The 27,949-nt window shown below is 40.9% G+C and overlaps 2 protein-coding genes across 6 annotated transcripts in view; both read right to left on the bottom strand.

Moving 5' to 3' along the window:
- HAS3 (hyaluronan synthase 3) overlaps positions 1-27,949 on the bottom strand; it is a 206,598-nt gene that overhangs the window by 57,142 nt on the left and 121,507 nt on the right. For all 5 annotated transcript variants that reach the window (XM_060398429.1, XM_060398431.1, XM_060398430.1 and 2 more), the window contains 2 exons: positions 11,284-11,435; positions 2,307-2,420 (listed from right to left, as the gene is read on the bottom strand). In XM_060398429.1, the coding sequence (XP_060254412.1) occupies positions 2,307-2,420; positions 11,284-11,435 (266 nt within the window). The remainder of the gene's footprint in view (positions 1-2,306; positions 2,421-11,283; positions 11,436-27,949) is intronic.
- On the bottom strand, positions 25,145-25,642 carry LOC121816498 (small ribosomal subunit protein eS24-like). The gene has a single exon (XM_042231848.2). The coding sequence runs from the start codon at positions 25,599-25,601 to the stop codon at positions 25,206-25,208; it is 396 nt and encodes a 131-aa protein (XP_042087782.1). The 5' UTR covers positions 25,602-25,642; the 3' UTR covers positions 25,145-25,205.

Below are 27,949 nucleotides of genomic sequence, written 5' to 3'. Positions count from 1 at the left end.
AACATTTACAATTCTCAGAATAAACAAGTCACCTTGCAGACTTAACTTGAGAAGAGTTGGAGAGTTAGGCACAATTTTCCCATGCTGTCTCCCGTCTCATAATCTCCACGATAAGGAGGGCTGTTCTTAACTCTGAGGCCAACAGAAAGCACAGGTCTAAACATATCTCCTCTCCTGGGTATTCCTTGTAAATTCAATTTTCAGCAAAGGTAAGGCAAAATTAGCTTATAAAGGGGGTTCCCTTCTGGCTGCACGTTATACTTGGGAATGAGTAAATAAACAGATATGATCATAAGGGCAAAACAAGGCTAAGCAGAGAAAGTGTTTCATTACGAAACAGAAGGCTATATTTCCCTCCAAAGTGGCTATTCTAGCTACGTACAAATGGGAAAGAGGTAAAAGCTACCCCATCAGTGGGGGTGGTAACGTCTTCCCTCTCTGATTTCAACCTATCTCCTGATCTGGACTGCCACTTCTTACTGGACTCTTTGCTTTCTTTTCAAGCTGCTGGGACCACAGTTTGTAGGCCGGCACATCCACGAGCAACAGAGAATTCACTGAAACCTAGGATTATCTTTTGGCACTCTACAGCTTGAGAGACAGTGATTAAGAGGAAACAAAACAAAACAAAACTTCACCAACAAAGTGGCATTTTCATTTCAGCTGTTCCTGGGGGCAAAACAGAGCAGTGAAGAAAATCTTAGATTGAAAGCTCTGTGGTTATCTCCGCTTCTCATTAAAGTGTCCCTGATGATAATCACACCTACGATTACAAGACTTAACACACCTGGTCTCAAGGGCGCAACAGGAAGAGAAATCGTACACTCATCCCATCTCATTTCCTTTTCTTTATTCACTGAGTAAGCACAATTTATACATTTCAGTGAGTACAGACTGGAGACAGTTTGGAGAATAGAGGTTTTTCATTCACATGGCTTTCTGAAAGTGACACAAACCTTCCATGGCTACAAATTATTTCAGTACTGGTGAGACAAGCAGTGTTGCTTTCAGTGGCTACATACAGATGTGAAAAAAGTCTGGATAGCATTTCTATTTCTTCTTGCACTTTACTAATCAGACATTTGGTATCCTACACACATACACACACATTTTCTCTCTCTCTCACTGAGTAAGGGTGTGTGCACTTACAGAGTTTTAAAGATTTAATAGTGTTGTAACTTAATTTTTAAAATAAATTTTTATTTTGACATAACTTTAGACTTATAGAAAAGCTGCAAGGACAATACAGAGGATTCCTGTATATGTCTTACCCAGTTTCCTCTGTTTTTAACAACTTACATAACGCTATATTTGTCAAGAGTTTTGTAGATTCTGACAGTGGGTAAAAAAAACCCACTGACTTGTAAAATTCCATTTTGTACAGCAGATTCTCAACAAGAGCAGTGAGTACCCTAAAACCATTATCTGAAACGTCAAGTTATGATCTCTCTGCCCCGACTCCAGTCAAGGTCCTAGATAAAATAACTGGGGGATAACTAATGCTTATACAAAAATGGTGTCGGGAACTCAATTTGGCAAAATTCTAGCATGAACAAAGCCAACTGTCTAACAAAACATGTTGCTAATGGCTTCTCTGACACTTGGTTAAATACTGATGTGCCAGCTGTAGACAAGCATTGTGGATGCCAAGAAGTGAATTATTAATGCAAATTCTCTTTATAAAGTCAACTGGGAATGTGCTTCCAATAAAAATCAAGCAGAAAATTAATTTAGAGGTCATTCATTCTCAGCACACACATGAACAGATATACTTTCTTCCTAGACTGGCCACACACTGGGGAGAAATCCAGCCAAACCCACTTGGAGGAGGAATAAAAGTTTAATTTATGCAATGACTAAAATCTCATGGACTGCACTCACAGCTAGAAAGGAGACATTTGAAATGAAGCCCTTTAGTGATTCCATATGAACAATAAAATGAGTCAGGAAGACAAATCACTCAAGTTCACACTATAAAAAGCAGGCTTGGTACGGTCCGTAGCTCACCCTGGAACCTGTCTCTCTGAAGGGAATGCTGGGGTCCAGGACCTCAACCTATAAACTTGTGTCCTGGTTTTTCTGGAGGTTAGTGTGCAGTTTGCCCAATGTGACACAGAGAAAATAGAGACTCTTACTGAAGATGCAAACAACAGAATTTTCCTGCTATAAAAATCCCTGATGACTGATTCATCTGTATGAATTCACCCAGGAAAAAGGTTCCAGGCCTGTCCTGGTGAAAGGAAGACTGATGAACAGATAAAGAACAAAGAGGGAGGGAATTTGCAAATGGTAAGAGATTGACTTACTTCAGTGGCCTTCTGGCTGAGTCCCCGAAGCAGCAGCACAATCACGTGGATGGCAGCTCTCCGCACTTGAACTTCATGGTCTGTTTTCGCCACAGCAATCAGACAAGCTGTTACCTAGGAGGGTGAGGGAAGATGAAGTCAATAAAAATCAGAGTTGCACAATTACCTAAAGCCTTTCAACTGTGTTCCACTTTCTACACATTCATTGCAAACAATCTGGGTTAGCCAGGGATGGACTGCTTCCTCATTCTCCATGAAGAGGGAGAGATCTAGTGGTGGAGACCTTGATTTAGTCTGGCTTTTCTAGAAAGGGGCAAAATCTGGTTTGGAATTCAAGAGGGAGATTAGGGAGTGGGAAGGAAATATACATGCATATAATAAAGGCATGGTCAGAGGTAAATATCCCTTCCAAAGTGGGAGGAACTGTTACCTACTCCACTTTGGGGATATCAAGTCGAAGAAAGAAAGACTGGTCTGAAACACAGCGGTGTATAGGGACTTGAGGCCCTTGAAGATTGAGCCAAGCAGGCTTTCGAGTTCAAGGCCTGGCATGAGGATCAATGTGCCAACTGATGAAATTTTCAGTCCAGGGATAGAGAAATACATAAATATTCAAACTGATATTCTAGAAGGTCCAGATACCCCATCCTACAAGTCCAGTGTACGGCCCATGGGAGTCACCAGGGGTCAGTTTCTGAGACTCCCTGTCTGGGTATCTTCACTTGTGGAATGGGTCTTTAGTGTTCATTTACTTTAAAAGACAGTTCTATAACAGAAAAGACTTGGGAATTATTTGCAAAACATGGTACAAAATATATAGTAATAATTATATGTCATAAAATGCAAAATTTCTATACCTTGTACCAGCTATCCTGCTCCCACCCAGCTCCTGGTAGGCACAACAAAAATATTCTAAAACCTCCATAAAAAGATACCACTAGAAACAGCAGCAATGATCCTTTATGAGGTATTTGTTCAAGACCAAGAAAGAAAAAACAAACACTGTGAAGTGTAACCAATGACAGCAAAAATCTGAAGGTAAGTCTAAATTATTCACTTGGTTTCTTACATACTTTGTTATGTGATTTACTGTGTGAGTGTATATCTTGGCCAACTGGAAGGATTGCTAACCATGATAAGAAAATAGCCAGATTGTGTGCTTGGGAACATGTATAAATACATATTACATTTAAAGAATGGTTTTTTAAAAAGGTTTAAAAAAAGCACGTAGGCACAAATGAGGAATAGCTTGTGCAGAAATTTTAACTATGCAGGTTGTATTTTTCACAGCTTTCAAACAGTTGGGCATAGTTCAAAGTGTCTAATTAATCAGCGATGGCAAAGGGATTAGAAGAAGTAGCTTGTTCTTAAATATAATTGCATCTGTGATGCACTGGCATTTAATCAAGTTGTACATCTATTAGACAAGCCTGACGCTTACAAGTGAAGGGAAATCCCAGAAAAACTCAACTCTTTGGGGACTGTTTCTCAGTAAGACTCAGCACGCTGCTTCTGCTTTTGACCTGGGACCCCAACCCAATGCCATCAGTGGCTTCCATGCCTCTGGCATTAACGGTAGAAGCAATTCAGTCCTCAGAGGAGTCCCTTGGGTGACCTCCAAAAAGGCAATAGTATAATAGGTACCTCCACTTGCAGGCTTAGTATTTACGAGGTAAGAGCTGAAATCAGAGAACAAGTTGGAGCTAGGTCCGAGGCCTTCCTGACACATAAAAGTTTAGCTTATTCAGTCTGATAACTGAAGTATGAAAGCCAGCCCAGGCCCATGTAATACACAGACTCTCCAAAGCCTTTTGCCTGCTTACTTCAAGGTTTAGTTTTGGCCCACATTTCTACATTTGGTGGACAAAAGCCTCCTGGCCTGGAACCCTGCCTGATCCAATGCTTCTGCCTCAAGGCTCAATGTAGAATCAGCTCTGAATGTCAGGCATTTATTCCACAGTCAGGACAGGCAAAAGCATCTTGACTGGAAAAGGGCTTCTGCTGTAAGGCCAGCATTGAATCTCTGTGCCACCTTAAAGGTGCAAATAGGAGGAGCCGGTTATTCCACACCTTGCTGAGATCAGCTGTAATGGCCTCCTGCTCTTGGTGACTTATGACCAGACTGTACCAAGCCCATCTGCATCAGCCACTCAGGACAGCCAGGCAAAGGTCTGTGACCAGAAGTATTTCTGGACCTTCCTCAATACCTTCATCACAGTACCAAATCCCATGACATGTATACAATGTTCGGTTGTGCAAAATGTTTTTTAAAGCATCAGAATTTTAATACGGTCTTGCACATACCATCAAAAGATACAAACAGCTTCTTCTGTTCAGGTCAAGCTCCCATAACCAACTCAGAATGCTGTCCTCTGGCGGCCCAGTGGGGCAGACTCCTCCTCAAACACTATAAGCAGGGAAGATACCTGGCTGCTCTCTTCCATCTGGCCAGTCTGAACAAGTCACTCTCAAGGCTGGTCACTCTCGCCTCCAGCCCCAAGGACATACTCAACACTGCCTTCCACCACTCTAAAAGCTTTGGAGAACAGATAGATGATGTAAGGTCTTTACTAATATATGAATTAGGATCGTATTTATCTTCTAAGTCTTCCCAAAGGGCAGAAACCCATTCCATGGTATCTTCATGTCACCTGCCCTAAGGGTCAATGCACCTATTCTAATAAACCAAACTATGGAAGGCTTTTTTTTTTAATTGGCTAAACTATGTAAATCATCTCCACTTCTGAAAGCCATGCAGAGAGAAAAACGACGATTGCTTTGGAAATGCTAAAGGTCAGTTTAACCAATTTGACACTTGATAGGAGCCAACAGAAATATGGAAAAATATCACTCCCCAAATAGCTGGCACACACCAAGCATAACCAGAACTATATAAATAAAGATAAAACAAGTGGCAAGAGGGTCAAAAATAAACTTTGGAAAATTTCAGAAGAGAGGTAGCAGGGTTCAGGTATCAAGAAAGCATGATTCAATTTTCCAACAGCACCTTTCTCCCCTTTCCCAAAACTTCCTCTGTTAAAATCAAGTCAGTCTGCTAACTTGTTCAATACTAAATCATTTGTCTTTCTGTCAACTAAGAAACTTTAAGGTGGGACAAATTGAGACAGTAGCACTGACATATATATACTGTCATATGTAAAATAGCTAACAGGAAGCTACTGTATAGTACAGGGATCTCAACCTGGTGCTCTGTGATAACCAAGAGGGATGGATGGGATGGAGGTGAACGTGGGAAGGAGGCTCAAGAGGGAAGAGACAGATGTGTCCATATAGCTGATTCACGTTGTTGTATGGCAGAAGTCAACACAACATTGTAAAGCAATTATTCTCTAATTAAAAATAAATAAAAATTCTCTTGCAATTGAAAAAAAAAGAAACTTTAACAACCAGGCAGGATGCCTCTAATTCCCATGTGTTCTGCATGCTCACTTAACCTGATGAGAAACAGAACCGTGGGGGCTCTGTTCACTTCCCCAAGGTTTCCCAGGACATCTACACGAGCCCTCATCTCAGCGCACAAGCTGTTATCGAGGAAACAGCACTGACGGTGACAAATCTGGTCATCAAATCTAATCATTCAGTGGAATCAGAGGTGACAGCTCTGCATCAGCCTTCAAAGCCAGGGTTTGTGGAATTCTGGGCACCACCTTACAAGTGGCTTGCTCCTGCACTTGTCACCTGGGGCATGTCTTATCTGCTGTTCTGAGAATGGGCCTCTCACTGCAGTTCGCTTAAATCATATTTACTTTTCATGGAGAATGATAAAGATGAAAGAGACTATCAAGATTTGGTTTCAAGCAACACAGTTCTTGACAAGAACAAAGAGAAATTGGGGGAAAATAATAATGGTTTCCAGACAGGTTAAATCTTGACATCAACAGAGAGGAAAAACCTGAATTCCCAGTAGAGGCTGTGAAAGGGCTGGTACTTTCATATCCTTTTATGTTCCTTCTCTACCTGTAAGCAGTGTCACGGCACAGACAGTACCCAAGTCTGGACTACCCAATAGGGTGGACAGCTTTGTTCAGAAGCCTGAGAGCCATATCTCTGATTCCTGGATCAGATCATGTTAGAAGCGCCTATGGAGGCTGGTTTGTTCAATTTTATATCAAAACAGGTTACCCCTCCCCTTTCCTCTGCCTGCCTCATGCTTGATCATGTGACTTCCTTGCTGCCCCAACAGGCTTCCGTGAGGGTCACAGCTCTGCGTTCCCTCAGGACCTTGGGCTTGTCATGGGATATCACTCTATTCCACTGTCTATTTATTCCTGTCTGCCACAGTTTACTGAGATTTCCTTGGGGGAAGAGATTGGGTCCTTTGTGTCCTTTCATATACCTGACACATGACAAACACCAATGAAGAAGAATTCCTTCAGTTCACAGCCAAAGACACATTTCCCCAGAGTTAAAGCTCCTTCTCCACTAGTACATGCTGAGGTCAAGCATTTCTGAGACTACAAAAGACTTCAAGAGCTTTCATGAGACAGTGAAAAAACTGTTGTAGAAGAAGACACAATACGCTTTTAAAATAAATTAGATAGGACTTCCCTGGTGCTCCAATGGATAAAAATCTGTCTGCCAACGAAGGAGAGGCTGGCTCAATCACTGGCTGGGAAGATCTGACATGCCACAAGGCAACTGAAGCCTGTGTGCCAGAGCCACACTCTAGAGCCTCTGGCTACAACAAGAGAAGTTGTAGCCAGTTTAAGTCACTGCAATGAGAAGCCTGTGCACTGCAACGGAGAGCAGCCCCTGCTTACCGCAACTAGAGAAAGTCCATATGCAGCAATGAAGACTTTGCACAGCCAAAAATAAATAAATAATTTTTAAAAAATAAGTTAGCTAATTTCATTCCTCTGCTCTGGTTAGCCATCTCACTCACAGTAACAGTCAAAGCCCATAAGGCCCTCTCCCCATGTATCTGCCAGGTTCTGCTCCTGCTCCTTCCTGTGTGCTTCAGTCACTCATCACTGAAGCTTTCCCTATTCATCCTGGTTCACAGATTCACCTGCAATACCAAACTCCCTCCATGCCCTTGCCTGCTTAGACCCATCTCCTTAGCACGTACTCCATCTGACACAGTACATATTTGCTTGTTCACTTGCTTGTTTGTCACCCAACTGTCCTCTTTAGAATGTCAGCTTCATGAGGACAGAAACTCTGTTCTGTTCAGAGCTGGATCCCAAGCATGTGGCTTGGCTCCAGTCGCATAACTGGCACAGAGTAAGTGCTCAGGAAGTATTTTTCAAATGAAAAACAAATGAATGAACAACTACAAAAAAACCCAGGCCAAATCTCCCACTTATTTGATGTGAACGGATAAGAGTAGCCTGACTACAGGAGGACTCAGTGGCTGAAATACTAAGACTGTCAGGTATCCAATCATGTTCAAACTTGCAGTCCACCAAGGCAGCTGGTTTGGCACTGATGACACAGCAAGCGTGGGGTACTACATAAGAAGGAGCATCTACAAAGAAGAGACTGGAATTATGTGGGATGGAAACACCTGGTTTTTCAAATCAGAGGGAATACATTGTCTTCAGAAGTTTCACTGCCAAAAGCAAGTGCTGTTAAAACAAAACTGCATGACCCTTCCTGTCAGGAGCTTTTCTCATATGGCAACTCTCCTTCTTTTTCAAGGGCACAAAAGCAATCTTATAAACAAAATGAAAACATTCATTGAGAGACAATACAGAGGAGTCGTTAAGAGCACAGGTTCAGGAACCAACTGCCTGCATTCAAATCCCAGCCTGGCATGACCTTGGCAACGAATTTAATCTCTCTTATTTATTTACTTAGGCTGTGTTGGGTCTTAGCTACAGTGCATGGGCTCTCCGTTGTGGCACGCTGGCTCAGCTGCCCCGCAGCACATGGGGTCTTAGTTCTCCGATCAGGGATTGAAACTGCGTCCCCTGCATTGAAAGGTGGATTCTTAACCACTGGACCACCAGGGAAGTCCCTAACATACTATATATCTTAACAAGTATATCATTTATCGTCTGTCTCTTCTCACTAGAACATCCCATCCAAGATGATGGGAGTCAATGTCTATTTCGAAGAATGATACATATCCATAATGCTGTTAGCATATATGCTGTTTGGCTCTCAACAGCAACTGTTGAATGAATCATTGTATACTGTATCTAGGCATATACATTATCCCTAGATCCTTGTAACAATCCTGCATTATAGATATTTTAATCCAATTTTCTAGGTCAGGAAACCAAGCTCAGAATCTGTCATCTGACCAAGTGAACACACAGGTAAGTGGGTGGTAGGGTGGGGCCTCATTTATTCCCATCCCCAAGTATGCTTGGAAATTTGGTTCTCTTCCAACAGGTCAGGTGGGTCTCCAGAAAGATGACACCTCTTTTTTTTTTTTTTTTGACACTTCTTAAATGTTGCAAAACATGCTTTGGCACAATCTTTCTAATTAACCAAACCAAGAAATTTCTCTATCACTTTCAACAGGAAATCATATGCCATCAGCAAATAACAGTTTCCTTTAGAGAAGAAAGGAAAGATGAAGGGTCTCAGTTTCTGGGTTCAGAGAAGATCATGCTGTCAAGCATAGTTTGAGTTAATTGGTTTTAGAAAATGCATGGGATATGGTCAAATCTAAACTGATTCACTTGGAGATCTGGATGAAATTTTTATTCAGGTCATATATTGCATTGTTAGTCATTCAGTCGTGTCTGACTCTTTGCAACTCCATGGACTGTAGCCCACCAGGCTCCTGTGGGCTCCTCTGTTCACGGGATTCTCCAGGCAAGAATGGGAATACTCCATTCCCCATGGAGTGGGTTGCCATGCCCCGTTCCAGAGGATCTTCCCCATCCAGTGATCAAACCTGGTTCTCCTGCTTTGCAGGCAGATTCTTTACTGTGTGAGCTACAGGGAAGTACCTATTCAGCTCATGGCTATGTTCAACAAAACTGGGGGATGCTCCCTCAACTCTGAATATACTAAAAACCATTGAATTGTACTCTTTAAGTAGGTGAATTGTGTGCAGTATGTGAACTCTATCTCTGTTATTAGGAATAACAGTATTTGGGTTTGGTTCAGATCATGGTCCAGGAGTTTCTTTTCAGTTCATGGTTTATGGTTCAGTTTGGGTTGAGTCACATGATCAGATCAAATAAACGGAGGGGAAAAAAAAGGGAGCCATTTCAATACTGGACCCAGAATATTTATAACAGACTGAAATCTTTAGCTGATATAACAAAACAGACCTGCAAAGTCCTTACAAGTTAATAGACTAAACAGTAAGAGAGTGCAAAGTGCCATCTAAAAAAAGTAAAAATCAAATGCCCAATGGTTCACGTGTATTAGCACACTGAAAGATTTTAAGTTGGTAAAAACCATTGTTTTTAAGTTATTAAAAACAAAGGGGCTTCCCTGGTGATTCAGTAATTAAGAATCCACCTGGCAATGCAGGGGTTCGATCCCTGGTCTGGGAAGATCCCATATCCTGTGTGGCAACTAAGCCCGTGAGCCACAACTACTGAAACCTGTGCACCTAGAGGCCATGCTCCACAAACGAAGCCGCTGCAACAAGAAGCCCGCACACTGCCACTGAAGAGTAGCCCCTGCTCGGCACAACTGGAGAAGAGTCCACACGTAGCAACAAAGACCCAGCAGGGCCAAAAAATAAACATAAATAATTAGATTAAAAAAACAAGCAAACAAATACAGCAAGTTGGGCATAAGGCTATGCCTCTTAAGTTAGTTAAAGGAAACAACTGATGTATAACTTCCTAAAAATCCTAAGCTGGAATTTAACAATAAGAGGAGCCTTTACAATCAATTCAACAAAGCATATAAGCTGAGGAATCAGGAAATACCATAAATTCAACTGTATGTAAACATCCATGAGTGTGTTTTGCCACCTGTTGATAAGACATAACCAGACACTGAAGAAAATTCCTTCTCAGTAGGTACTTCTTAAGATTTGATGTTCAACATGGTCAGTCCTAGGACACTGAGTAATGTGAAAGAAGCCAGTACTACAAATTTTCTAAGTTTTTGTTCTTGTAAAGTTATGTGCTCCGTATGAAAAATCTAGTCTTTCATAAATAAAAAGGTAATATAAACTGTATTCTATTTACATATTTATAATTTATAAGCCATCTTCTTCCATAAAAGATTTAAGATGATGAAGCCTATTAGTAGTAAAAAGACTCCTGGTCACATATTAACTAGTCCTCTTTTTGCCCATCATCCTCAAATAGCAGAATGTCTAATACATAGTAGGTGTTCAAGATACATGTTAATATACTGATGACTAAGTAAACACAAAGGCAAAGATAAAATTTAAGAGGCTAAAGAAAGATATTCATAGAAGACAACAATGTGATGTACCTTTCACTAAATCTGAAACTCTAACACCAGTCTTTTAAACTCTAAACACGGGGGAAGTGAGCAGTCAGTGCTGATGATATCTGTATGGCTATTATATTTTGCTGTTCATTTATCCTTTACCTACTATGTACTAGGCAGTGGGTATAAAGTGGTGAACAAAACATGGAACTTAATTAGTCTCTTCTAGTAAGACCCTGTCTCCCCGAACACAGGATATCTCCGACCAGGGGGGCCAATTAGAATATGTATTTGCCTGAGATGTTTCTGTGAACAGAGATGACACTCATAGATGGCCCAGAGATCTAGGGAAAAGTTTTGTTTGTCCTTCCTCAAAGTTTCTTCTGTTTCCTTGGAATCTTTACAGTATATTCCCTTTTATGGCTTAAAGAAGGTTAAGATGACTTCCTGTCACTTGCAATTAAAAAATTCTTACTAATACAACTTTCAACATACATATGAGACTATCAAGCCTGAGGGAGGTTAAATGACTTTCTGGATCTAGAAAAAAAACACAGGTCTCCTAACTCCCAGGGCCAAGCTACATTATAGGTCCAAGTAAAAACAAGCCATAGAGAAAGGAATCAATCTGCAATACCTCATGAACCACGGAGCCCAGCATGAAGTGCAGCCTCTGGCACAGCTCTCCAAGGTTGGACAGGCTGCTGGCCCTGTGAGCACTATCCGGATCTCTTGCTCCTCTGAGGAAGGTGTGGATTAAAGGTTCTCGGTACTTTGAGACCATGTCCCCTGTAGTAAAAGGGAAGATATCACAGTCTTTTAAAACAAACTTTCAACTTCTTAAAGAAGGAATCATATATCACCATTGAACAGTGCATGGTGTTTTATCCTTTTCAAATTACTTATATAACCATTAAAAAATCATATCTGGAAGAATAATGTTAGGGAAAACATGTATGATGAATTATTTTGTGGAAAAGCAATATATATATATATATATGAAAGAAAAATGTATATATCATAAGTATACAGCTTAGTAAACTTTCACAAATTCAATACAACTCTCACAGTTACACATATAGCAAGTTTGGTCCTAGGCTAGACCTCAGTCATCAGCCTAGTACTTTTCCTACACTATCACCCTACCTACTCAAGCAAAGTGAGTGAAAGACAATCAAGGCATTTTGGATCCTTGTCAAGGAAAGCTCAATGATTTATTTATTGAGAGACCTACTATGTGCTAAGCACAGTTGCTAATACCTGGGATACACCTGTGAACAAAAGAAACAAAGAGCCTTGCCCTCTTGGAGTTTCCATTGCAGTAAACTATACAGTAGGTTAGAAGATAATAAATGCCATGAGGGGCAGCAGGAGAAAAGCAGAGTAAATATATCAGAAGGAATGAGGATGGTGGCAGATTTGTTTTTATTTTATTATTACTATTTTTTGGTACACAGGATCTTAGTTCCCCAAGCAAGGATTGAACCTCTGCCTCCTGTGGTGGAAGCACAAAGTCTTAACCACTGGACCACCAGGGAAGTCCCAGACTTCTTCGTTGAGATGGTTGAGACATTTAGTCAAAGGCTAGAAGGTGAGGCTGTCCCCATTTGCATATGGTGGGAAGGAGCACATCAGAAAGAGGGAACAACCAGTGTAAAAACCCTGTGGAGGATCATCAAGAAGGCCCAAGACGGGACTTCCCTGGAAATCCTGGCTAAGACTGTGTGCTCCTAATGCAAGGGGCCTGGTCAGGAAACTAGATTTTGTATACTGCAAGCAGCCAAATAAATAAATTAAATAATTTTTTTTTAAAAAAGAGAAAGACCAAGAGGAGGCTAGAGGGGAGATGGCAAGGGCGGGTGGTGGTGCAGATCTTGCAAGGCTTTATAGACCTCTGTAAGCACTTGGACTTTTTCAGAGTAAAATGAGAGGCCTTTGGAGGATTTTAAGCAAAAAAGTACAAAAAGATCACTCACCCTAGTGTATGTGAGTGTGTATGTCTTGTGGAAACTGGGTACAAATCAGGAAGCTGCTTGACAGTGAATGGTAACTTGAGTAGAGGGGGTGAGAAAGATTCTGCATATTTTCTAAACATTGTACCAACATGACTTTCGGGTGACTCCAATGGTGACTCCTGGGATTTTTGCTTTTGCATGGTAGGATGAAGTTACTACCAACTACGATGGGAAAGGCTCCCAGGAAATCAAGTTTGGGGCAGAAGGAAAAGTCAGAATTCAGTTTTCATATGTTGAGCAAGTAGAAGACATACAGTGTTCAGAAAAGAGAAGTCTGGATTGAAGATATGCATTTTTGAGCCAAGGGAATTTAGATGATACTTAAAATCTTGAAACTAGATATATAATCAACGAAGTGAGTTTAGGTAAGGAAGGCAAGTAGACCAAGGACCAAATCTGTATGCTTCTTTCAACCTTAAGTCTGGGATGAGTCTGGGAAGGGAAGAACCAACAAAGGAGACTGAAAAGAAATAACCAGCCACGTAGGAAGAAAATTAGCATGGTATCCTAGAAATTAAGAGAATAAAGTCTATCAGAGAGGAAAGAATGGTCTGCATTAAATGCTGCTAAGTAAGGTAAAAGAAGACTAAAAACTGACGATGAGATTGAGCAACAATGAGGTCACTGTTGACCTTGACAAGAACAGTTCTGATGGGCTGGTAGGGGTGAGCACACAACAGAAGTGGGTTTAACATAGAAAAAGAAAAAGTAGATCATTTAAGTTTTTCTGCAAAACAGATCAAAGAAATGGGGTGATAGCTGGTCAAGGAAGTAGGGTCAAGAAAAGCTTGGGGGGACTTCCCTGGCGGTCCAGTGGTTGACACTCTGCAGTTCCAATGCAGGAGGTGTGAGTTCGATCCCTACTCAGGGAACTAAGATCCCACAGGCCATGCAGCCAAAACAAAGGAAGAAAAAACTGTGTTTCATTTTTAAAGAGAGGAGAAATAGAATGCTAAAGCACTCTGAATTGACTTTAAAAACAAAACAGAAACAACTTCCTCCTCCATGGACATGCTGAGAACTAAAGCTGTTTTGGCTTGACCTTGGCTCTGAGGCCCTAGTTCCAGAACCCAAGTGTAACACTTCACTTCCAGCCTACTTGTAGCCGTAAGGTTATATGACATCTAAACAGTGACAATGGTTTCTGAAACATATGTTTAAAGTCACCAAAATGATAATTACACAGAAAAATCAACAACCTACTCAGTCAGGCCCAGCTCTGTGCTGTCCTATGCTTAGTTGCTCAGTCATGTCCAACTCTTTGCGACCTCATGAACTGTAGCCCACCAAGCTCCTCTGTCCATGGAATTCTCCAGGCAACAACACTGGACTGGGTAGCCATTCCCTTCTCCAGGGGACCTTCCCAATCCAAGGATTGAACCCAGGTTTCCCGCATCGTGGGCAGATTTTTCACCGTCTGTCTGAGCCACCAGGGAAGCCCAAAGAGTAAGGTGGACTCTTTACCATCTGAGCCATCAGGGAAGCTCCAGGCCCAGCTCAAATGCCTCAAATTCTACTTCCTTTGTGAAAACCTTCCTTAATATTCTCTTAGCCTTAATTAGTCCTCCTTGGAAGCCCCACAATCCTTTGGTTTAAATCACATTTGTTACTAACACCTTGATTCCTAGATGTTTTCAGCCTATATCTATTTCTCACATTAGACTGTAAATTCCTTGAGGGAGAACTTTGACTGCTTCATCTCTGTTGTTATCAGTTCTTAGTAATCTTTGCATATCCTAGATACTCAACAAATGCCAAATGTCAAATGTTGACTTGAATTCACTCATTTCTTCAACTAAATATAATTATGTGCTAGTATTATGCTCATATTTGAGGGATACAAAAATTGATAAAACATAATCTCTACCCTTTAAAAAGCCCAAAGTTTAGGGGGTGGGTATAAACAGACAAGTACCAACAATTATAGTCCTGTGTGGTTAATGCCGTCATAGAGTCAAGCAGAGGTTGCTTAGTATAATTTCACTAATTTTAGTCACTTGGAAGGGGGAAGAAGAGAAAGTTTATTTTTTGCTTTCCCTCAAAGTCAGGAACACAATGTACTTTCCTTACAATGTAAGAAAAAGATGAGGGGTAATTTCTCTAAAATGCTCCCAGTTCCTAATATAATACATTCAGCATGAGACTCACCCCCCTGCCCAGTTAACATCAACATAAAATGCAGAAATTGAACCAGTGATGACTTAGTCATACCCTGTTTTCAGAACAGGAAAGAGGGGACTCTCTGCCTACTTAGACCTAGTATTTGCACTTCTGAATAGCAGGCCTAGTGAATGCAGTCACATGTTATGCACAAGAATTTGCATAAAGGCTTCTCTGTAGAGCTGTAATAGTGAAAAATGAGAAGATATAAATTAAAATGAATTGGCATGAAAGTGGTTAAGTAACTATACATATTGTGGAATACTACATGGTCATTAAAAGGAACAAGACAGAATTGGAAAGGTATCCCTGGGACTGTCCTGGTGATTCAGTGGTTAAGACTCTGTGCTTCCACTGCAGGGGGCTTGAGTTTCATTCCGCAGGCCTCTTGGCCAAAAAAAGAGAAAAACTACTGAAGAAATATTTTCTTAAGACAATATTAAGTGAAAGAAACTAATAGAACCAGTATCATTCCATGTATGTACATAAAAATGCACACACATAACTTCTCTCAATATTAACAGACCACATCTACAGATTTAAATATGTATATTAACATACAAATGCATAGAAAGAGAAAAAGGATATATTGAAATAGAAAGGTTAGATAACTTGTCCAAAACAACCAAGATCAAATGTAGGTAGTCTTACACTTAGCTCCTATGATACAGTGTATTTAAGATATTTCCAACTAAAAGAAAAATATATTTCTCTACTTTTGGTATAACACTGTCCTTTTCTGGAGTCAGAAAGGAGCTTTCTTGTTCTACAGTGAGATGTGCATCTAGAGTTAAGAGCTCTACGTTCTAATTTTGCTTAATTTTTATTTTTTTGCAGCACCACTCAGCATGCAGGATCTTGGTTCACCCAACCAGGGATCGAATAGGTACCTCCTTACAGTAGAAACGTGGAGTCTTAACCACTGGACTGCTAGGAGAGTCCCTCTGTGTTCTAATTTCTTCCCTGAAGCCAACTAGCAGTGTGACTTAGGGCAAATCCCTTCACCTCCTCAGACCAACTGGAGATGAGTCAATTAGACGAGACGGTCTCCCTGGCCCCTTCCAGTTGGAAGTCTATGAGGTGATGAGTCACCTTTGGCTTAGCCATCAGGGGAATGAGTTTCAGGAGAGCAGGAAGAGAAGAAAAAGCATCTATTCATGAGCCCTGGAGTGGGAGGCTGCTGTGGTTAAAGGAATGAAGGTCTCTGTTGGAAGGAAGTCACCGACTGAGAAATGACAGAAGTCTGGAATCCATAAGGAGGGGAAATTGCAGGTTAAAAAGGTAAGAGCAGATGACAAACCAGTTATTATTTATTAATGTAGGGATTTAAAGTTTAAAATTAGAGGTAAACTGTAAAGCAACTATATACCTCAATTAAAAAAATAATAAGTGGAAAACTAACACAGTGCTATAAATTAGTTATATTTCAATTTAAAAATGGATTAAAAATAAGTGGTAAAGAAAAGGTACTATTTGTCAGGTAGAGTCCCTCCTCCCATGGTACTCAAAGCATACTGAGGAAAAGGAAAAATACTGACCAAGCAACAACACTGGAGTGAGATGTCCCCAAAATGGTGACAGAGAAAGATACTTTTATGAGTAATGTATTGATCTGGTTCCAATTTCCATTAACAACAACTCCAGTATTCTTATTCATCCAGACTCAAAAGCTTGGTGTTCATTTTTTACTTCTCCCTGTCACCCTTCAGTCAGTCAAGCAGTTCATTTATTGTTCTTCAAGCCTCATTTACTTCCCTATGGGATGTGAGGCAACTTTCAATAAATAATACTGAAACTGAAATGAATATTTGTTAAAAGCTCTATAGTGAGGAAGTACCAATATTCCACGCTAAGAATGGTTATTGCAAATGAACCCCAAATTTAGTTTAGCAATTCTAATAGCTAAGGCAAAAAAGGAAACAGAAAACATAGTTCCCATTAGTCAATAAAAGAAGGTACATCTATTTCCTTCTTTAGGAAGAATACCAAGAGGTATCTCACTCATTCATTCAGCAAATCTTAATTGAGTGCCTAAAACGTTCCAAGTATGATCTCAGCACTGGAGATAATATATAGCATGAACAAGAAAGCAAAGTTCCCATCTTTATGAAGCCTACTTCTACTGGAGGAGAAAGACAATAAATAGCAAGTAAACTTTCCAGCAGCAATAAGAGCTATGAAGAAAAATAAGGAAGGGGGAGCAGTTAAGAGTCAGGGGTGAGGGCTCAGGGAAAAGGTATCAGAGGAGAAGAGCTGAAGGAAAAAGTCACGAGAAGACCTGGGGGAAACTGAAGAACAGAACGGACAACAGAAGTTTTATATTCAATGTAGAAATCATATGGTTGCTTCCTATACTTTCTCACCATAAAAGTTAAGGGTGTACCATTACATTAACAAAATCAAAATTTAACATTCTGTTTATATAAATTCCTGCCTTGCCTGAGCTTCATTACAACTTTCCAAATGAGCATCCATTTAACTGCATGCTCCACCAACCCCACTCCCAAGCGTACCTAAGAACCCAGAGGAGCTAGTGGAGACCCGGAATCTTGAGAGCCCACACTGAATCCAGTCAGCTGGCTCCGGGCCCACCTGCTGCCTCGTTTTCCAGGTACTGGGCTGGGCGAGCTGGAACACTCCATGCACCCACTCTGCATTTCTCCAAGTGCTGCACCGTCATGTCTTCCGCAACCTGACCTCCCTTAGACCTCATATACACAGCCAGGACGTGTCGCACCTTGCTCACACCTGGTCTTCTTTGGGGATTTACAGCTCTGCCCCCATTTCCTGAAGGCTGTGTTAACCTCTGATGGACTTTGCTCTCCCTTGCTCCTATTGTGCTGTGCGGTTGGTTTCTTAAGATTGTACTGGATCCCAGTCGCCAGTTAGTCCTGACCAGGTTTCTATGCAGAACAAAATGAATGCATGTGAACAGAGAATACAGCTTCTGGGGCTACATGTGACACCAGCACAGAATTCAAACATCCTACAAAAAGGGTTCTTAATTTTAGCTTAAGGGATCTCTATGTGTCAAATTTTCTCATGTACATCTCACTGGCATTTTCCTATTCTTCCTTGTAAAACCACTCTAATTTCGTTCAAATATGCATCTTCTCCCTGTCCAGCCACCACTTACCTGATTCAGGCTAAGGTCTTTATTGCTCTAAATGAATCATGGTGGACATATCCTCTTGTCTTAATTGCTCCCGGTATGTGATCCAGTGTGAACAGAGAGATGTGAAGGAAAATCTGATGGAAGACCCTAAGAAAATGCTTTGTGAGAGCAGACACACTGAAACCATACTCACAGAAAACTAGTCAATCTAATCACACTAGGACCACAGCCTTGTCTAACTCAATGAAACCAAGTCACGCCTGCAGGGCAACCCAAGATGGGTGGGTCATGGTGGAGAGGTCTGACAGAATGTGGTCCACTGGAGAAGGAATGGCAAGCCACTTCAGTATTCTTGCCTTGAGAACCCCATGAACAGTATGAAAAGCCAAAATGATAGGATACTGAAAGAGGAACTCCCCAGATCATTAGGTGCCCAATATGCTACTGGAGATCAGTGGAGAAATAACTCCAGAAAGAATGAAGGGATGGAGCCAAAGCAAAAACAATCCCCAGTTGTGGATGTGACTGGTGATAGAAGCAAGATCCGATGCTGTAAAGAGCAATATTGCATAGGAACCTGGAATGTCAGGTCCATGAATCAAGGCAAATTGGAAGTGGTCAAACAAGAGATGGCAAGGGTGAACGTCGACATTCTAGGAATCAGCGAACTAAAATGGACTGGAATGGGTGAATTTAACTTAGATAACCATTATATCTACTACTGCGGGCAGGAATCCCTCAGAAGAAATGGAGTAGCCATCATGGTCAGCGAAAGAGTCCAAAATGCAGTCCTTGGATGCAACCTCAAAAGCGACAGAACGATCTGTTCGTCTCCAAGGCAAACCATTCAGTATCACAGTTATCCAAGTCTATGCCCCAACCAGTAACGCTGAAGAAACTGAAGTTGAACGGTTTTATGAAGACCTACAAGACCTTTTAGAACTAACACCCCAAAAAGATGTCCTTTTCATTATAGGGGACTGGAATGCAAAAGTAGGAAGTCAAGATTACCTGGAGTAACGGGCAAATTTGGCCTTGGAATGTGGAATGAAGCAGGGCAAAGACTAATAGAGTTTTGCCAAGAAAATGCGCTGGTCATAGCAAACACCCTCTTCCAACAACACAAGAGCAAGAGAAGACTCTACACATGGACATCACCAGATGGTCAACACTGAAATCAGACTGATTATATTCTCTGCAGCCAAAGATGGAGAAGCTCTATACAGTCAACAAAAACAAGACCAGGAGCTGACTGTGGCTCAGAACATGAACTCCTTATTACCAAATTCAGACTCAAATTGAAGAAAGTAGGGAAAACAGCTAGACCATTCAGGTATGACCTAAATCAAATCCCTTATGATTATACAGTGGAAGTGAGAAATAGATTTAAGGGCCGAGATCTGATAGATAGAGTGCCTGATGAACTATGGAATGAGGTTCGTGACATTGTACAGGAGACAGGGATCAAGACCATCCCCATGGAAAAGAAATGCAAAAAAGCAAAATGGCTGTCTGCGGAGGCCTTACAAATAGCTGTGAAAAGAAGAGAGGCAAAAGCAAAGGAGAAAAGGAAAGATAGAAGCATCTGAATGCAGAGTTCCAAAGAATAGCAAGAAGAGATAAAAGCCTTCTTCAGCGATCAATGCAAAGAAATAGAGGAAAACAACAAATGGGAAAGACTAGAGATCTCTTCAAGAAAATTAGAGATACCAAAGGAACATTTCATGCAAAGATGGGCTCGATAAAGGACAGAAATGGTCTGGACCTAACAGAAGCAGAAGATATTAAGAAGAGGTGGCAAGAATACACAGAAGAACTGTACAGAAAAGATCTTCACGACCCAGATAATCATGATGATGTGATCACTCATCTAGAGCCAGACATCCTGGAACATGAAGTCAACTGGGCCTTGAAAGCATCACTACAAACAAAGCTAGTGGAGGTGATGGAATTGCAGTTGAACTGTTTCAAATCCTGAAAGATGATGCTGTGAAAGTGCTGCACTCAATATGCCAGCAAATCTGGAAAACTCAGCAGTGGCCACAGGACTGGAAAAGGTCCGTTTTCATTCCAATTCCAAAGAAAGGCAATGTAAAAGAATGCTCAAACTACCGCACAATTGCACTCATCTCACATGCTAGTAGAATAATGCTCAAAATTCTCCAAGCCAGGCTTCAACAGTACGTGAACTGTGAACTCCCTGATGTTCAAGCTGGTTTTAGAAAAGGCAGAGGAACCAGAGATCAAATTGCCAACATCCACTGGATCATGGAAAAAGCAAGAGAGTTCCAGAAAAACATGTATTTCTGCTTTATTGACTATGTCAAAGCCTTTGACTGTACAGATCACTATAAACTGTGGAAAATTCTGAAAGAGATGGGAATACCAGACCACCTAACCTGCCTCTTGAGAAATCTGTATGCAGGTCAGGAAGCAACAGTTAGAACTAGAAATGGAACAACAGACTGGTTCCAAATAGGAAAAGGAGTACGTCAAGACTGTATATTGTCACCCTGCTTATTTAACTTATATGCAGAGTACATCATGAGAAACACTGGACTGGAAGAAACACAAGCTGGAATCAAGATTGCCGGGAGAAGTATCAATAACCTCAGATATGCATATGACACCACCCTTATGGCAGAAAGGGCAGAGGAGCTAAAAAACCTCTTGATGAAAGTGAAAGAGAGCGAAAAAGTTGGCTTAAAGCTCAACATTCAGAAAACGAAGATCATGGCATCTGGTCCCATCACTTCATGGGAAATAGATGGGGAAACAGTGGAAACAGACTGCAGCCATGAAATTAAAAGACGCTTACTCCTTGGAAGAAAAGTTATGACCAACCTAGATAGTATATTCAAAAGCAGAGACATTACTTTGCCGACTAAGGTCCGTCTAGTCAAGGCTATAGTTTTCCTGTGGTCATGTATGGATGTGAGAGCTGGACTGTGAAGAAGGCTGAGCACCGAAGAATTGATGCTTTTGAACTGTGGTGTTGGAGAAGACTCTTGAGAGTCCCTTGGACTGCAAGGAGATCCAATGAGTCCATTCTGAAGATCAGCCCTGGGATTTCTTTGGAAGGATTGATGCTAAAGCTGAAACTCCAGTACTTTGGCCACCTCATGCGAAGAGTTGACTCATTGGAAAAGACTCTGATGCTGGGGGGGTTAGGGGCAGGAGGAGAAGGGGATGACATAGGATGAGATGGCTGGATGGCATCACGGACTCGATGGACGTGAGTCTGAGTGAACTCCGGGAGATGGTGATGGACAGGGAGGCCTGGAGTGCTGCAGTTCATGGGGTCGCAGAGAGTCGGACATGACTGAGCGACTGAACTGAACTGAACTGAACTGAACTGATGTGTAGCCTGGCGGGCTATAGTCCATGGGGTTGCAGAGTCAGACATGACTTAGCGATTAAACAACAACAAATGATTTTAAGAACATAACACCTCAGAGTTGCTGCAGCCAATGGAAACTATCAGGGACTAGGAGATGAGGTTGGCAGAGTAGAAGATGAAGAGATTTGGGGTCCTGAATGATGTAATTGAGGCAAAGAATTAACCAATTCAGGGCTTTTTGTCATGTGTAATGATTTATTCCTTATTGTTTAAGCCAGTTGAGAATTTGCTACCTGTAGCCAAAAATATTCTAACTGATTTGACATATGAAAATTTAATAGTGAAGAGGTCTTCTAATATCAGTTCTATGTCTATGAACACAAAGTCAAAAAAGTTAGATTTGCCAAACAAAGAAACTTAAGACTGTGGGTGTTTTTAAAAGGATTCAGAAGTCAATTTTATAACATATAAAAGAAAAAAATAAGCCCAATAATTTTCTTTCTTCTAATTACAATTTTAATTGGGACAATAGCCTAGTATATAGCATGACTCAAAATATCAATGTATATATATTCTAGGTTGACCAAAAGGTTCATTTGGGCTTTTTTCCATAACATCTTTTTTTGAAAGTTGCTTTATTGCGTTGTGTTGGTTTCTGCCATACAACAATGTGAATTAGTCATAATATATATTTATGCCCTCCTTCTTGAGCATCCCTCCTCTCCCCCTCGTCCCATCCCTCTAGGTCATCACAGAGAGCCAGGCTGCACCCCAGTGTGTTGTACAGAAGCTCTTTCAACATGATAGTGTATATATGTCAATGCTACTCTCCCAATTCCTCCCACGCTTTCGTTCCTCCACTGTGTCCACAATTCCATAAATTTGATTAAACCTTTTGGCCAAGCCAATATATACAGCTTTACCAGAGTCATCTTTATACATCTGCCAACTTATTAAATAAAGAAAAGTAAGTAACTATTTACAGTAGAAGCTCATGTAAAGGGGTTACATGCTGAGTGTATTTCACAACCACTAACCAACCACCCATTTCATTATAAACTAAAACCTCAGGCTCTGGGACATTCACTGCTATTCCCTAGTTTCTGATTAAGCAACTAAATCTCAATTATCCCATCTGGGAGGGTGTTGGTTTATATATATTTTTGGCTTCTTTTCCTGCTCTTCTTTATCCAGATGAGATGTTTGTATTTCTTCAGTTTGAACTTACCTGAACCACAAGGTTCTAAGATTCACCTTTTGTTAGAAAAGGTGGCATACACTTGCCACCTGACAAGGGCAAGTATTTGTTACCATCCTGCTATCTCCTTCAAAGTATGCATACTGTATGGCTTTTACAAAAAAAGGTATTGATTTCTGAACTGCCTAATCCCCATTTTCAGAAAGTATTCGCCATAGACTACAATATTTAGACTAAGATATACCCATGGAACTGAAGTTGGAGAGACCACCATCTTTTCCTTAGGCATTTAGCAACAGCTTCAGGGAAATGAACACAGTAAACTTTAAAACTCAATCCAATTGTTGGGTTGTGGCCAATTACCTGTGCCTATTACTTCTGGGTTACCTTGGTGGATTTCTGTTCTTTAGGGCTCTGATTGGATATCCCCTAGGAAATTTTAGATGAGTGTTCAGTTCCTGTTCTATCTATTCATAATAATTCTAGATGGGATCCTCTCACCTGGCCAATTAAAAATACCCGCTCTGAGGCTGGCCATAGATTTAAGTTTTCTCTTAGGGTCATTTAAACTCAATCGGAGTGATGAGCTAAGTATCAATAAAAAATTAACTTCTCATTTATTAAAAGGAAAACTCCTACAATTATGGGGAGGATCTACATGGTTAATACCAGGCTATGGTCATTTAAGTTTAAAGGCTCCTCTATGTTGGGAATGGTTAAATCATACTAAAAATGATCAACCTGGTAATTGTGAGACAAGGCTGGGTGCTTTATGAACTATGCCTGTTATTACCCTTAGAGAGAGTGATTGGTATGGAACTCAGTGGATTTGTGGCCTTGACATCTACAGGGATGATACAAAGGTGTAGCCTGGGATTCCCATGAATTTAAGGTCATACATGTTAACAAACTACAGGTAACCCCAACCAATCTACCATTGGTATGATCCCAATGGGTCAAAGATCTGTATCTACTGGTATGACCATTTAGCAGCTTGTGTGTGTGTGTGTGCCTTCAATGGGGTTGGAGGATATAATTGACCATATCTAAGCCTTGACAACTTCCATAAGCTTTAAATGATAGTAACTGGGCTATTAGCCTATTGAATTCTGAGATCTCTATGATGAGAAAGGCAGTGCTACACAACTGCAAGACCCTTGACACCTTACAGCATCTCACGGAGATATGTGTGCTATAATTAAAACTGAATGCTGTATTTTTGAATCTGATAAATCCTTTAATGTAACACATTTTAACCACATGAAAAATCAGATTTCTGCTCTAAGTGACCCATTCCCTAGTCTTGACAATCTTTTAAAAAAAACTGGTGTGGGAGGCTCATGGCTAAAATATTTACTTTTAATTCCACTAATGTTATTAACTATACCATTTGTATTTTGCTTGTTTCACAAATTATTATTTCTTGTATCACCAAGTATATGACTGAGCCTTCAACGGAAATGATGACTAGACTTGAAGCAGTTGATCAAATGTATAGTTCGAAATATGATCAATGACTGTAATAGTGTAACTCTAGAAGGCAATGGCAACCCACTCCAGTACTCCTGCCTGGAAAATCCCATGGACAGAGGAGCCTGGTAGGCTGCAGTCCACGGGGTCGCGAAGAGTCAGACATGACTGAGCGTCTTCCCTTTCACTTTTCACTTTCCTGCATTGGAGAAGGAAATGGCAACCCACTCCAGTGTTCTTGCCTGGAGAATGCCAGGGACAGGGGAGCTTCCATCCGTGGGGTTGCAAAGAGTCGCACACGACTAAAGTGAGTTAGCAGTAGCAGTAGCAGCAGCAAACTCAAGACCAACTTTTAGAAACTTTCTCAAGTTGATTTTAGTTAAGTTTATCCTAGTTCAGCTCTAATGGATTTTACTTTGTGCAATGACAATGATAACACCTGGCTATTTGCATCTCTGTATTCTTCTCAGGAAGTCAGCAATAATCGACCTTATTTTAAAGCACACAGCTGTGTGTTCATGGGAGTAAATGAAGGATCTAGATTTGTTTGAACAAACGATTAAAAAACGAGTTTCTTTGGAAGGTAAAAAATCAAGTGCATAGTGAAAAGAGAGAGTTGAAAGAATTTTCACCTGTCTTTGACTTGTGTGTATCAATTATCATCTATATGAAAAGATTCCTTCAACAAATTAGGATTAGAAGTTGTTTTTTTTTTTTTTAATCAAGTTTTGCTATGGTACTTTAAAGTCTAGATTGATGGATTCATGTATGCCTATCAGATCCTCCCTTCTCTCATAAAGGATCTGAGATGATCATCTGCAACAAGAGACACTTACACAGTGAAAGCGCACCATCGGATCTGAACTGACAGAGTGAACTTCTGTAGCTGGAGGATCTGCTGATTTCAAGGGCTCACCTACTCTTCCAGTTCACTGAAACATGTCATAAAAGTGATATCGAGAAGAATTAAGTGAGAAAGAAGATCCCATCCTTGGTCAAATCTTTACAATATCCTTTCAAAACTCTATCATTGATGTCTGTGCTCAGTCGTGTCTGACTCTTTGTGACCCCATGGACTGTATAGCCTGTCAGGCTCCTCTGTCCATGGGATTTTCCAGCCAAGAATACTGAAGCCATTCAGAATACTGAACACAACTCCAAGGGATCTTTTTTTTTTTTTTTCTCTGTAAAAGGTCTCAGTTTATTTTCTCTTTCATGAAAAATCTGCACAATCACCACAGATACCATCACTGCAGAATCTTTACTCGTTTTTGCCAGCATTAACGTTGGCCTTTGCAGTCCCCCTGACTTTCTTCATTCTGTTCTTGCGTTCCTTTCGCTGTTTTCTTGAGGTCTTTTTCTTCTCATACGGGCCATGTCTTGCAAGCCTATGTTTGAGCTCATTCTTCTTTGTGTAATCCAAGGAATCGTAAATCATGCCGAAGCCAGTTGTCTTGCCACCACCAAAATGAGTTCTGAATCCAAATACAAAGATGACATCTGGTGTGGTCTTGTACATTTTGGCCAGTTTTTCCCGAATTTCTGTTTTAGGTACTGTTGCCTTTCCAGGGTGAAGAACATCGATGACCATTCGTTTCCGCTGAAGCAGTCGGTTGGTCATGAACTTCCTAGTCCGGATAGTTACTGTGTCGTTCATGATGGCGGCTGATCTTCAAGCAGCCAGGGAGGAAAAGAGCCCAAGGGATCTTCTTAAACCAGGGATCAAGCCTGTATCTCCCAAGTCTCCTACACTGGAAGGTAGATTCTTTACCACTGCGCCACCTGGGAAGGTCTAGAGGGCCTCTATTCCTTCCTTCTTGCCTCTCTGTCTCTTTCTCTCTCCCTCCCCCCCCCCTTTTTTTTTTTTTGAGACATAGAAGTGAGTACAAATAAAATCATTCCAGCTACTCTCTTCTATCTACCAACAGGAAGTAACTAAGAAATACCATATCCTGCTAGTGAAGGTGCTGCTAGGTAAAGGCAATGATATTTTCCAAAGAATGAATGATCACGTACAGCCAGCACTCCTCTGTAATCAGAAGTTTACATACATTCTGAGTAATGTTTTAGATCAATGTTTGTCAAACACAAACATGGGTACTGAAATTACGTAGTCCAACTTGATTATAATGTGTATCCAGGTGATTCAGAATTATCATTAAAATGAAAACACAGCATTTAAACAATTCTTTTAAAGAATTCACAGATCCCTGAATTATATCAAAATTTAATCTCCATACTTCAGCCCTTCCAACTACCCAATTCAATGAAAACACTTAATGTGTACTACTACACACAAGGGACTCTGCAGGGCACAAGAGATTTAGTGAAAGTGAAAGTTGCTCAGTTGTGTCTGACTCTTTGCGACACCATGGACTATACACCCCATGGAATTCTCCAGGCCAGAATATTGGAGTGGGTAGCTGTTCTTTTCTCCAAGGGATCTTCCCAATCCAGGGATGGAACCCAGGTCTCCCACATTGCAGGCGAATTCTTTACCAGCTGAGTCACCAGGGAAGAGATTTAAGGGTGAAGGAAATTTTGCATATACACATCCAGTTGCTCCAGTACCATTTGTTGAAAAGACTGATAATACTGTTTTGAGGAAAGGAATGGTTTAACTGCAGACTGAGTTTGGAGAATCTGATTGTATATGTGTGTTCACAAAGAACAAAAGCTTTTGTTCTATGATGGAGTGTGAGGTTTGCATTGCAATAACTTATAGGCAGAGTACATCATGAGAAACGCTGGGCTGGAGGAAGCACAAGCTGGAATCAAGATTGCCAGGAGAAATATCAATAACCTCAGATATGCAGATGACACCACCCTTATGGCAGAAAGTGAAGAGGAACTAAAAAGCCTCTTGATGACAGTGAAAGAGGAGAGTGAAAAAGTTGGCTTAAAGAAGCTCAACATTCAGAAAACTAACATCATGGCATCCCGTCCCATCACTTCATGGGAAATAGATGGGAAACAGTGGAAACAATGGCTGACTTTATTTTTCTGGGCTCCAAAATCACTGCAGATGGTGATTGCAGCCATGAAATTAAAAGACGCTTACTCCTTGGAAGAAAAGTTATGACCAACCTAGACAGCATATTGAAAAGCAGAGACATTACTTTGTCAACAAAGTCTGTCTAGCCAAGGCTATAGTTTTTCCAGTAGTCATGTATGGATGTGAGAGTTGGACTATAAAGAAAGCTGAGCGCCGAAGAATGGATACTTTTGAACTGTGGTGTTAGAGAAGACTCTTGAGAGTCCCTTGGACTGCAAGGAGATCCAACCAGTCCATCCTAAAGGAGATCAGTCCTGAGTGTTCATTGGAAGGACTGATGTTGAAACTGAAACTCCAATATTTTGGCCACCTGATACGAAGAGCTGACTCATTTGAAAAGACCCTGATGCTGGGAAAGATTGAGGGCAGGAGGAGAAGGGGATGACAGAGGATGAGATGGTTAGATGGCATCACTGACTCAATGGAGATGAGTCTGGGTAAACTCCAGGAGGTGGTGATGGACGGGGAGGCCTGGCATGCTGCAGTTCATGGGGTCGCAAAATGTCAGATACGATTGAGTGACTGAAGTGAACTGAATTTATCTCCAGATAGATCACTTCTACAACAGAGGATGAGACTGTTGGATGGCATCATCGACTGAATGGACATGGGTTTGAATGAAATATGGGAGTTGGTGATGGACAGGGAGGCCTGGTGGCGCTGCGGTTCACAGGGTCACAAAGAGTTGGACACGACTGAGCGAATGAACTGAACTGAACTGCAATGCCTTCAGTGTACTCTTACTCTGTTAACTGGTTGTAAAGTCACAGTCAGACAAAGGATATGACAGACAAAGGATTCTCTTTTAGGAATCAACTTTTTTTTCCCCTCAAATGAACAATGATTCAAATAGTAAGGGATTTCTCTACATAATAAAGGTAGTAAATAAAATATTAAGATGCATGGAACGATTGAAAACTTTTACATTCTTTAGCAAGAGAAAGTCTTTC

Source organism: Ovis aries, chromosome 14 (genome assembly GCF_016772045.2).
Source record: "Ovis aries strain OAR_USU_Benz2616 breed Rambouillet chromosome 14, ARS-UI_Ramb_v3.0, whole genome shotgun sequence".
NCBI classification, from domain to species: Eukaryota; Metazoa; Chordata; class Mammalia; order Artiodactyla; family Bovidae; genus Ovis; species Ovis aries.
The sequence above is the reverse complement of the archived record's forward strand: the minus strand, read 5'-3'. Positions and strand labels throughout refer to the sequence as shown.

What these genes read in the sequence shown, in the direction of transcription:
- LOC121816498 (XM_042231848.2), bottom strand. Translation starts at nt 25,601, where the DNA reads ATGAACGACACAGTAACTATCCGGACTAGGAAGTTCATGACCAACCGA.